The sequence below is a fragment of the Acanthochromis polyacanthus genome, chromosome 17 (assembly GCF_021347895.1).
Source record: "Acanthochromis polyacanthus isolate Apoly-LR-REF ecotype Palm Island chromosome 17, KAUST_Apoly_ChrSc, whole genome shotgun sequence".
NCBI classification, from domain to species: Eukaryota; Metazoa; Chordata; class Actinopteri; family Pomacentridae; genus Acanthochromis; species Acanthochromis polyacanthus.
The window spans coordinates 20,385,765-20,398,987 of record NC_067129.1 but is presented as its reverse complement, the minus strand read 5'-3'; the positions used below and the strand labels follow the sequence as shown (position 1 = coordinate 20,398,987).

The following is a 13,223-nucleotide window of genomic DNA, read 5'->3' as shown; positions in this document are numbered from 1 at the left end:
TCCTACGATGCAGAGTTTTACAAATAAGGGGTCTGGGGTTTCTTTGAAGACAGATTAAAGAAGACCCTGTTGTGTGTGGAGGAACCTTGCTGTTCTTGTTGGGACAGGATCACTTGCATGTAATTAACAGGTGGTTCCTGCTGCTGCAGCTTTGCATACAGCTCTTAGTGTCAGCAGCAACGCAGAGTGACTTGCTGGATCGTCTGCTGCCTGACAGACATCAAGATGCTCTGGCTGAGTCTTCTGACTCTTCTGATGCCCGGGCAGACTCTGGTGACAGCCTTACCTCTCCCAGCTCCAGAGCTGTCAAAACAGCCTCATGCTGGACCATCTGAAGCTGACAAGGCGTTTGCAGAGGTATTTATCTCTTTATGAATATCACACCTTTAAAAAAGATTTTGAAAGACAGTCTGCTAAAGTTACATGTCTTTGCTGGGATAGTTGGGCTTCAGTGTGGACAGCTTTATTGCCTCTCTATCTAAACCTGAGTGGAAGCCTGCTTTGGTAGAGTAATGGTTGTTCCTGCAAATGAGTGTCGGATTTCCCTAAAAATTTCGTAAATGACCTCACTGTTGACCCACGAAGAGGAGTGTCTATTGTATAAGGTTCCAGAAATTCATTTCATAAGTCCACAAATGTATAAAAACTTAAAGTTTTTGTTAAATTGAGAATTTAGTAGAAGTATTGCAGGGACAATTTCATGCAATCTGTTTTATTTGTGCCTTGTTATGCAGACAACCATCTTTTAAAAATGTATTTTATACTGGCATTATTGATTCATAAGTTAGGTTTTGCATTTAGCAGCATCTCGGCTTAGTAAGACACATTTATACTGTGAGAGAGGCATACTGTTTCTTTCTGTGGTTTTGCATTTCTCACTCCTCTTATTACATTACAGGCATGCAGGCTTAATTATTTTTGTCTCAGAATACACTACTTTGATTTATTGTAAAGATGAGATAATACAAAAAATGTCCCGATGCCAGAACTTAATTTGATAAGTAATTCATGTCTGCCTCTGTGAAGCATCACCTGCAGCAAAATGTGCTGCATCAATAATGATTCTTTATGAGCGCTCCCTGTGGATGTCTGCCACCTGGCTTCATTCTCAGTCATGATCAGCGATCGCTGATCATAGGAGACGTGAAACATGTCTAAAAAGCAAGAGTTAATTTGTGGTAACATAAAGAAGTCAGGAGATAACAGCAGCCACCCACTGAGTCGCTGTTGCTTATAAGTAATTATTATTGTTGTTAACATTTGCCAAGAAAAACTTACAAAGGGATTGTCAGTCCTGCATATAAATGTCAGACTGATGTTGGATTATTGGATAGAGTCAGCTGAGATATTTTGCGTGTTTAGTACTTTTTAATTGCACTGCAACTCTAACTGGCTGAATGAATTGGAACTGTCTGACTGAATGCTCACTCAGATTCTTAGTCTTCATTATTCATTGCATGATCAAATGTGTTTTTATGCTGTGTATTTATATATTAGTATATTTGTGCAATGTAGTTTTGAATCTAAAATATCTCTAAGGTACGAATATTGTTTAGATCCACTTTCTTTTATAAAATACTTATTATACATCCTGTTAAACACATAAAAATTTAACTATTTGTATTGATGTCCAATACTCTTTATTCACCTCCAATTATATTTAATCTGCAAGCACTGTAAGCAGACTTACACTAAAGAATTGATCAATACTGGACAATTCACGGATGGATTTGAATAATATTGATAATCATTAATAATATATTTTTATTAAATACATGTTAAACATCATTATTGACAAACATACTCTCTATTAACACGTGTGAGAATAGAAAGTGACTGGGGAGATTGCTGTACAAATGATCGTAGAGCTGCGGCAATCCTGTAAGTCAGAGGCTGCAGAATCTTTATCCCATTTGTGGTTGATGTCGACACCTACAATTACATGAGTGCAGCCATACTGCACCATACTGTCATTAAAGGTTGGAGAAAATGTTTGGAATGTTTACTGTAAAGCCATTTCAGGAGAGGATGATTTGTGTTGCCGCTGAGCTGGCGTGACATTGTGAGGAATAACAAACATTACTGTGTTTAAGGAAAGGACTTTTTTTTTTAAAAAAGCTTGTTTTGGGAAGTAAATATTTTGTGTTACCTGAGTGATATAAATTATCTTCTTTAGGAATATCTGCAGCATTTCTATGGCTACCAGCCCAAGGCAAACAGAAAGAAAAGGACTGCAGACCCAGATGGAGATGCTGACTGGAAGACTGGACTGTGTGATAAGATCCAGACAATGCAGCGCTTCTTTGGCTTGCCTCCAACTGGAGAACTCACCCAGGACACTCTGGCAGTTATGAAGAGGCCCCGCTGTGGTCTGTCAGATGTGGAGCGATTTGGGGAGACAATTCGCTGGAAGAAGACCACTCTCAGCTACAGGTTAGAAATGATTATGCATTGGAGACCAGATAGCTCAACTGATTGAGCGGGTGATCCATAAACAGGGGCTATTGGCCTCAACGCAGCAGCCTGGGTTTAATTCCGGTTGACGGCCTTTTGCTGCAGGTCTTCCCTCTATTCTTCTCCCTGCTTTCCTGTCTGCCTCTCCACACTAACCTATCTAATAAAGCCAACAAAATATCACTACCTGTCTCTCACTCATACCAATTTCCAGCTGTGCCAAGATGGCTGCCTTTGTGGCTTCACATAAGTCTTTTGTTTTAGGCGTTATGTGAGAGCTGGCAACTTCTGAGTTGTGCTTGAATGTCAGCAGAAAACCACTCTAGGCCTTTGCATGTGCAGTGCTACTTATGACATGAAATGGCCTCGTATAAAACCTGAGAATAAAATTAAGCTTATGCATGTCTAATAGGACATAAAGTATTATGTAATCAGCTGCTTTTTTTGTCGTGTTCATTGTATTCTTCAGGTAATATATCTGCAGCGGTACCAAACATTAAACTGAAGAAAAAATTAAAGAAAACAAGGGTGGTCTAATAATTTTTCCATGACTGTAGATGTACCCACAAACAAAATGATGTTGCGCTGAGCACAGGTGTTTGTTATTGATGTTTACATTATGTACAGATACCAAATCATGTGACCTAAATATGTAGGGGGCGGCAGGAATTGACGGGACTCGGAAACGCATCAACAAACATGTCAATTGTTCCTTGTATGGTTTCTGACAGATGAGTCCCAATACTTCTGCAGCAGTGGATTTGTAGAAGGATCACTATCATCAGCAGGCAGCAGACATAGTGTTCGCTTGTAGTCATAGTTACGGTGACACGGTACCAGACTTTTTGCGGGATCACTGCCAAAATCTAATGAGGTGGTCCTTGTGTCATTTCTGACCTTCCCTGAAAATTTCATCCAAATCCAGTAATCTGTTTTTGAGTAATGTTGCGAACAAATAGACAGACAGACGACGCCAATTGTCACATAACTCTACCAATGATCCATCCACCTCCTTGGCGGAGTAATGAACCCAATTGCTGCAATTTTAATTCCACCTAATGGGATTGTAATTAGTTTACAGAAATACAAACATTCTAGCGTGTTTTCTCTCCTTGTCACTGTGCAACACTAATGCAATACCCTCTTTCTCGTAAAATGAATTGCACAAACCAAGCCAGAAACCTTGGTGTAGTCATTGACTCAGACCTCAACTTCAGCAGCCACATTCACAATCACAAAATCAGCCTACCATCACCTGAAGAATATGTCAAAGATTAAAGGACTAATGTTTTGCAGGATTTAGTAAAACTGATCCATGCATTTATCTTTAAGCAGACTAGACTATTGTAACGGTGTCTTTCCAGGACTCTGTTAAAAGTCCATCAGATGACTGTAGCTCATACAGAATGCTGCTGTTCGAGTCCTAACACGGACCAAAAAAGTAGATTACATCACTCCAGTTCTTTGATCTCTCCACTGGCTTCCTATCTACCAGAGAATAGATTTTAAGATCCTGCAGATGGTCTATAAAGCACTGAATGGTTTAGGCCCCAAATACATAGCTGATCTGCTGTCACTGTATGAACCATCTCGACCTCTGAGGTCATCACGTACTGGTCTGTTGTCGGTCCGGACGGTACGTGTGACCCCTCCGCACACAGTGTACATTACAAGTAATACTCTCAACCTGTGTGTGGAGGGGCCACACGTACAGTCCACGGACCGGTACCAGCCCACCGGGGGGTCCGACCCGGCCCGTGGAATACATCTATAATATCAAAAAATATTCAATATTCAAATATTCTGCCTATAGGCCTTCTATGAAGTCCAGATTTCTTGTCCATTACATATTTAGATCGCAGTGTGACACGTAATCAGACCTTTTAACCTTTCTATTTCCACTACAGTGTAGAATCCAATAGTTTCTACTTTGACTGCAACAAAACAACAAATAGTAGCTGCCGGATGTAACTCTCGTGCTACGGGAACGTAGGAAATAGAATAGAGGATTTTTGTTTGTTTGGTAGTGTCTGTGGCAATGCTTGAGAAGACTGCTACTCAATGAGAGCATCATAAGAACAGAAAAAATGATGCTTGCTGTCCTCTCTGCATATAATTACTCAGTGTTTTTTCTTCCTACAACGGTAAACAGCTTAATGCTACATAACCATCATCACCTGTGTCAGCTGACCAATCAGAGCAGACTAGGTTGAGAGGGGCAGGAGCTTCAAGAGAAAGGAGCTAAACTGGAGCATTTCAGACTTAGAGTGAGAGGAGCTGCTGCAGCAATGTGAAGCATTAAAGGAATAAAATAGTTTTGAAGATCAAAGCATACAACATGTCCTGGTGTACCCAAAACAGAGGATTATAACCCTATAAATATGCAAAAAATGTATGGGCTGTGTCAGTGGTTAATTAATTGTGAGATGATCTCGAGGAGGACATTGTACCAGATTTCATAGCAACATATCCAACAACTGTTCAGACTTATCAGCCAAAATCCCAAATGTGAAAGTCATTAAGAATGTTACATTGGTAAAGATTAATACATTTAAAATTCTATAAACAGGATTGCTGGCCACAAATTCCCTACCGCAGCTTCAAAGGTTAACAGAACCTTCAAGGCGGCTTGGAAGCTCTGGTCCAGCGTTGCACCACTGAAATTTCGCAAGCGGAACAGGAGAGAGGCTGACATTGTCATTTCCTTCTACAATGGTGGTGAGTTCTAGAAGTCCAGATCTCCTCATCCAAGTTGTATTGCACTAATCCAACACACTGACATGCAGCATACAGGTTTGGCAGAATATATTCTAATTAATGATACTGCTGTGTTTATTGCAGACCATAAGGATGGCTCACCTTTTGATGGCAAAGGTGGAATCCTGGCTCATGCCTTTCTGCCTGGGTCTGGTATTGGTGGAGACGTGCACTTTGATGCTGATGAAGACTGGAGTTTTAATTCCACTGGTACTGTCACTCTTACAGTAGAGGAACATACATGACGTACATATATATATATAAAAACTATCTGTCAAAAGTTTTAGAAGGCCCCAATTTTTCCTGTTATTTATTGAAATTCAAATAGTTCAAGTCCAATGAATAGCTTGAAATGGTACAAAGGTACGTGGCGAACTGCCAAAAAGGTAAGGTTACCCAAAATTGAAATATAATGTACATTTCAGAATTAGAGGGGGGAAAGGCCTTTTTCAGGGAACAAGAAATGGGTTAACAACTTAAAGCTGTTCTGCAGCAGTGGAGGTTGAACAAGCCTTGAAAGTTGGTGCTACCAAGTCCTACAGGTGTCCCAACTTTTCCTGATTACTTACAACCCCCTCTGTCTGCATAAAAGTACTGTTGGAACACACCGTGGCACCATACCTTCGAGAGCATTATTTGAACAGTACTGTACTGCAGAAAGTAATAGAAGAGAGACAGACCATCATAACACTTAAAAATGTAGTCTGTCTTACAGAGAAACTGCGAAGAAAGTCAGGGTGTCAGAGAGTACAGTTTTCTTCACCATCAAAAGCCACTCAGAAACTGGAGGAAACTCTGACAGGAAGAGGACTGGACGGCCCAAAGCCATAACAGAATCAGAAGACAAGTTTCTGAGAGTCAACAGATGGTGATAGACGGTTCACAGGACAACAGCTTCAAGCACAGTGGTTTTAGTAAGAAATCTCAATTTCAACTGTAAAGAGAAGACTTGAAGTTGCAGGTTTGATAGGTCGAGTTGCAGCAAGAAAGCCATTACGAAGTTGTCATAATAAAAAAAAGAGGCTTGCCTGGGCCATGAAACACCACCGATGGAGTACTGAAGACTTGAAGAAGGTATTATGGACTGATGAACAAAAATTTGAAATCTTTGGTTCATCATGCAGGATTTTTGTACGCCGTTGATTCGATGAAAGGATGGTTCCTCAGTGTGTGACATCAACCGTCAAACATGGAGGAGGAAGCATGATGGTCTGGGGCTGCTTTGCTGGATCCAGGGTCGGTGACTTGTACAGAATGAGAGGTAACCTGAACCAAAACAGCTGCCACAGCATTCTGCAGCGCCATGTAGTACCCTCTGGTATGTTCCTAGTTGGTCAGGGGTTCATCCCACAGCAAGATAATGACCAAAAACATAAGTCCAAGCTATGCCAGAAATACCTTAGGAAAAAAAACGAGATGGTAAGCTTGAAAACATGGAGTGTCCAGCACAGACTCCAGACTTAAACCCCATGGAGCTGGTTTGGGATGAATTGGACAGAAGAGAGAAACCAAAGCAACCTACAAGTGCCACACATTTATGAGAACTTCTACAACAGAGTTGGGAAGAACTTTCTGAAGAATATTTGATTTCCAATGTGGACAGAATGCCTCGGGTGTGTTCAGCTCTAATATCTGCTAAAGGTGGCTACTTGGATGAGTCATAGATTTAGAATACATTTAGGTTTTTCAATTAATTGTTTTTTACTTCATTTGTTTATTTGTTTTATGCTTCCTTTTCAGACTACAATAAGACATTAACATGCATAATTTCCAATAAAAAAATGGAAAAATTGGGGTGTTCTAAAAATTTTGACCGGTAGTTAATTAACTCCCCTCTGAATGCACTGACTAAACTGAGTCAGTCAGTTTAGTACAAAAGATCTGATAGATTTGCATTTTTTGTCGAAATTTATGAGCTACCTTCCCAAACAAATCATGAAATAGTTTCTGGGTTACATACTACCATTGTAAACCTGAGAGATTATCTCATCTCTATGTCCTGCTCTATAACTTCTTGGTACCATAAAGACTCGTGTTGTTCTCCTCCAGGCTTCAACTTATTTGCAGTGGCAGCCCATGAGTTTGGCCATGCACTCGGCCTGCCCCACTCATCTGACCCTGGAGCCATCATGTACCCAGCATACAACTTTGCCCCCAATTATGAGCTACAGCTCTCTTTCCGTGATGTCAAAGACGTTCAGCACCTTTATGGTGAGTTTAGCTAGTTTCAGAGGTGTCATTTTACAGATTGACTTCATAAAGTTTGGAGATTCTCTTTCAAAGCAAAATAAAAAAAACAATGTGCCACTGATAGTCAAATAGGGAGTAACACTATCTTGAACAATTCATAGTTATAAGCTGTCTGCAGTGAGTGATGAGTCATAACATACATTATGATGTATTATCACATAAGACTGCTTAAAATCAATGTACTAATTCAAATTAAAGCTGTATATACACTTCCTTTCCAAATAAAAGTTGACACATAGATTTCCATCCATCCATCCATTCTCTATACACCGCTTTATCCTCATTAGGGTCGCGAGGGGTGCTGGAGCCTATCCCAGCTGACTTGAGCAAAGGCAGGGGACACCCTGGACAGGTCGCCAGTCTGTCACAGGGCTACATATACAGACAGACAAGCACACTCACATTCACACCTACGGGCAATTCAGAGTAATCAATTAACCTCAGCATATTTTTGGACTGTGGGAGGAAGCCGGAGTACCCGGAGAAAACCCACGCATGCACAGGGAGAACATGCAAACTCCATGCAGAAAGATCCCAGGCCCAACCCGGGATTCGAACCGGGATCTTCTTGCTGTAAGGCAAAAGTGCTAACCACTACGCCGCTGTGCAGCCCACACATAGATTTAACTAAGCAAATATATGAGTCTTCCATTGGATGATTACTGCAGTGATATGTTTCAGCTGCAACAACTAATTTAACCCTAGCTGATGCAGTGAGGAGCTTCTCATTTCTTAAACTACCATGGTGGAAGACACATCCTGTTGTCGTGGAAAGGATGTTAGTCTGTCTCAGAGAGTCAAATTATTGTCCTGCATCAAGCAAAGAAAACAACTAAGGAGATTTCTGAAACTATGAAAAATGGGTTAAGAACCGTCCAACACATCATTGAAAGCTGGAGGATAGTGGTGAACCATCATCTTTGAGGAACAAATGTGGTCGGGACAAATTCTTAGATGATCGTAGGAAATCAACAGTAGAGCTCATGGCTGTTTAATTGTTAAAGTTAGAGCATTTCCGCATGCACAAGGCAAAGGGAGCATGCACGACACAGCTGTGAAGCCCAAAGAAAACCACTGATCAGTGAGGCTAATCAGAAAAAAAGGCATTAGTTTGGTAGGTAGCATAAAGATTGGACTGTGGAGCACTGAAAGAACGTCATGTAGTCTGATGAGTCCAGATTTACCCTGTTCCAAAGTGGTGGGCGCATCACAGTAAGAAGAGAGACATAAGAAGTGATGCACTCATCATGTCTAGTGCCTACAAGCCTGTGGGGGTTAGGGTTATGATCTGACGTTGGTCAGGTTCAGCAACACTATGTGCCCAAAGAAGCTGACTTCCTGAAGATACTGAATGACCAGGTCTTTCTATCAATGGAGTTTTTCTTCCCTGATGGCATGGACATGTTCTAAGATGATGATACCAGGATTCATGGGGCTCACTTTGTGAATGAGTGGATCAGGGAGCATGAGACGTCATTTTCACACATGGATTGACCACCACAGAGTCTAGACCTCAGTCCAACTGAGAATCTTTGGGATGTGCTGGAGAAGGCTTTGTCCGACTCTCCCATCATGAATATACGATCATGGTACAGTGCCTTGTGAAAGTATTCGGCCCCCTTGAACTTTTCAACCTTTCGCCACATTTCAGGCTTCAAACATAAAGATATAAAATTTTAATTTTTAGTCAAGAATCAACAACAAGTGGGACACAATCGTGAAGTGGAATGAAATTTATTGGATATTTTAAACTTTTTTAACAAATAAAAACCTGAAAAGTGGGTCGTGCAATATTATTCGGCCCCCTTGCATTAATACTTTGTAGCGCCACCTTTTGCTGCAATTACAGCTGCAAGTCGCTTGGGGTATGTCTCTATCAGTTTTGCACATCGAGAGACTGAAATTCTTGCCCATTCTTCCTTGCAAAACAGCTCGAGCTCAGTGAGGTTGGATGGAGAGCGTTTGTGAACAGCAGGCTTCAGCTCTGCCCACAGATTCTCGATTGGATTCAGGTCTGGACTTTGACTTGGCCATTCTAACACCTGGATACGTTTATTTGTGAACCATTCCATTGTAGATTTGGCTTTATGTTTTGGATCATTGTCCTGTTGGAAGACAAATCTCCGTCCCAGTCTCAGGTCTTTTGCAGACTCCAACAGGTTTTCTTCCAAATGGTCCTATATTTGGCTCCATTCATCTTCCCTGTCCCTGCTGAAGAAAAGCAGGCCCAAACCATGAGGCTGCCACCACCGTGTTTGACAGTGGGGATGGTGTGTTCAGGGTGATGAGCTGTGTTGCTTTTACGCCAAACATATCGTTTTGCATTGTGGCCAAAAAGTTCCATTTTGGTTTCATCTGACCAGAGCACCTTCTTCCACATGTTTGGTGTGTCTCCCAGGTGGCTTGTGGCAAACTTTAAATGTGACTTTTTATGGATATCTTTGAGAAATGGCTTTCTTCTTGCCACTCTTCCATAAAGGCCAGATTTGTGCAGTGTACGACTGATTGTTGTCCTATGGACAGACTCTCCCACCTCAGCTGTAGATCTCTGCAGTTCATCCAGAGTGATCATGGGCCTCTTGGCTGCATCTCTGATCAGCCTTCTCCTTGTTGGAGGTGAAAGTTTAGAGGGACGGCCGGGTCTTGGTAGATTTGCAGTGGTCTGATACTCCTTCCATTTCAATACGATTGCTTGCACAGTGCTCCTTGAGATGTTTAAAGCTTGGGAAATCTTTTTGTATCCAAATCCGGCTTTAAACTTCTCCACAACAGTATCTCGGACCTGCCTGGTGTGTTCCTTGGTCTTTATGATGCTCTCTGCACTTTAAACAGAACCCTGAGACTATCACAGAGCAGGTGCATTTATACGGAGACTTGATTACACACAGGTGGATTCTGTTTATCATCATCAGTCATTTAGGACAACATTGGATCATTCAGAGATCCTCACTGAACTTCTGGAGTGAGTTTGCTGCACTGAAAGTAAAGGGGCCGAATAATATTGCACACCCCACTTTTCAGTTTTTTATTTGTTAAAAAAGTATAAAATATCCAATAAATTTCGTTCCACTTCACGATTGTGTCCCAGTTGTTGTTGATTCTTGACAAAAAATTAAAATTTTATATCTTTATGTTTGAAGCCTGAAATGTGGCGAAAGGTTGAAAAGTTCAAGGGGGCCGAATACTTTCACAAGGCACTGTATAAACGAATGCAACTCTGGACAGAAATAAATGCTGTGATTTTGCAGAAGCTTTTTGAAACAATGCTACAGTGAATGTGTGTCATTCTCAGAGCTAAATGAAATCATAGAGTGTGTGCCTTTTTTTGGATATATGTATTTCTTTGTAAGGAAAGGAAGAATTAGGTGGCTTGAAGAATCACAAATTGCCAAACTCACAATATACAGATGCACAGCACATTGAAACTACACTGTTGTGGAACTCAAAACGGTGTCGACACTTGTATCAGCCTATTCACATTATATGACACCCATATCATATTACAGAAATATTAACTGTAAAATAATCTGCTACTTTGAATTTTTTCCATTGAAATATGGTCATTTTTTAAGTTCAGCTGAATATGACTGTGTATTGTTGCTAGGTGTTGCACATAAAATATTAATACAAGTTTACTTAGATAAATACATATATGCACATGAAGATACTTTAGTACAGTTGTTTGCTGTAGATATTAAAGCATATTTGTTTACCTTCTTTTTAATGTTTTAGCATTTTATGACTGAAATTTGTTCAAGGAAAGTGAAGCTTTTTGATACTGTCCAGGATCTGATCTCTTCTCTTTTCTACTACACTTTTTCTATCGCTGTATCTGTGACAATTTCATCTTTTCATTCATTTTGTTGCGTGTCAATAGATGTTTAGCTGGAATGTGTTTGTGGTTGCATTTTGTACGCAGCATTACAGGGCAGGCTGATAAGCTGTCTGATAAAAGCGGCTCATGAAAAGAGACGTCTGGTGACAGAGAGTATCAAAATGAATCTGAGTGTCAGCAGCACACAGATGTCTAGTAATTATCATATTCGGATGTGTTTGTCATAAGACAATCTGTCTATAGTATGGTTCATGCAGGTTTGTGACTTTGGCTAGGAATTGATAAGATTGTTTGCACATGTTTCAGTAAATCATAGTATGCTTGTAAATGTCAGCTTTTATTTGACTTCATTTTTGCTGTGGTGGATTGGCAGGGTCTTATCTTCTGAAGTCTGTTTGGATTTCTTTCTGTTGTCTGCAGGTATTAGTCCCAACTTTCCTTCCCTACTTTTGAAAAAGCCTCCTCCAAGAACACCCGACAAGTGTGATCCAGATTTGTCCTTTGATGCTGTCACAGAATTACAACAGGAGGTCTTGTTTTTCAAAGACAGGTACGTGAATCATGCCAGTATGTCTGACAGAAAACTTTAACTTTCACTATAGGTGTCTTCTTGACCGTTTATAATGTATGACTGAATATTATTTGAAACAGGTTTCGACACAACTCTCTCTCTTTTCAGATTCATGTGGCGGAAACATCCTCAGTTTGAGGAAACAGGAATCACCCTGATTAGCAGTTTGTGGCCAGACTCTGTACCCAGCCACTTAGATGCTGTGTATGAGAATGTGGGGAGGAATGTTATTACATTTTTCAAAGGTAAAGTAAACTTGAAATATACAACAAATTATGCCACACTCAGAAACTGAATAAGTAGTAGATCAGAAATATGCATGCAAACATGTGACACTGCTTCTTTTGTTTCAGGTCATCAGTACTGGGAGCTGAGGCAGTTAAAAGTGGAGGAGGGTTTTCCGAGAAACATATCAGACTTGGGCTTCCCCTCCAGAATTCAATCTATAGATGCTGCTCTTCACTTCAGAAATGACCGCTACACCGTGTTCTTCACTGGCCACGAATGTTGGAGGTATTTAAGATTCCAGTTTCCCTCAGTTCTTCCCCTTTGTTTCTGTTGTTATGATGAGCAACGCTATTTCCAACAACCCAGTTATTACTCCGCCAAGGAACGCAATGGAGGTTATGTCACGATCAGCGTAGGTTTGACTGTCTGTCTGTCTGTTAGCAACATTACTCAAAAACTTACAAATGGATTTGGATGACATTTTCAGGGAAGGTCAGAAATATCACAAGGACCAAATGATTCGATTTTGGCAGAGATGTCAAAACATTATGAAGAACCTGAAGTTTCTTAAGAAAAATATATTCAATTTCAGCAACATTATGCCTCAGTTTATCATTTGACTATATCATCTGCATAGAAGATTCCATCCATCCATCTACCCTGGACAGGTCACCAGTCTGTCACAGGGCTACACATATTAACAAACAATCACACTCACATTCACACCTACGGACAATTCAGAATTACCACTTAACCTCAGTTATCAATTAACTTCAGCATGTTTCTGGACTGTGGGAGGAAGACGGAGTACCTGGAGAAAAGCCACGTGAGCACAGGGAGAACATACAAACTCCATGCAGAAAGATCCCAGAAAGCAAACTAGAAATCTTCTAGCTAAAAGGCAAAAATGCTAACCACTGAGCCACTGTGCAGCCCAGATTAATATATCAATATGATATATTTATATACACTGCTGTTCAGCACATGAATAAAAGTGTGAGTTTTCATGGAAAACATGAAATTGTCTGGGTGACCCCAAACTTTTGAACAGTAGTATATAAAGCGGACATATAGTCTGTGCTGGAGTTTTACTACGTTGCTAATACAGATAGAAATAATGGAGGACCA

General features: G+C 40.6%; 1 protein-coding gene across 1 annotated transcript; it reads left to right on the top strand.

Annotated features, from left to right (window-relative positions):
• The first annotated feature begins 225 nt into the window (after nucleotides 1–225).
• LOC110952865 (collagenase 3) lies at nucleotides 226–12,849 on the top strand. Its single transcript, XM_051937915.1, has 9 exons — nucleotides 226–357; nucleotides 2,177–2,433; nucleotides 5,024–5,172; nucleotides 5,296–5,421; nucleotides 7,261–7,422; nucleotides 11,717–11,846; nucleotides 11,976–12,112; nucleotides 12,221–12,380; nucleotides 12,837–12,849. The coding sequence occupies exons 1-9, from the start codon at nucleotides 226–228 to the stop codon at nucleotides 12,847–12,849; spliced, it is 1,266 nt and encodes a 421-aa protein (XP_051793875.1).
• Nucleotides 12,850–13,223: the final 374 nt, after the last annotated feature.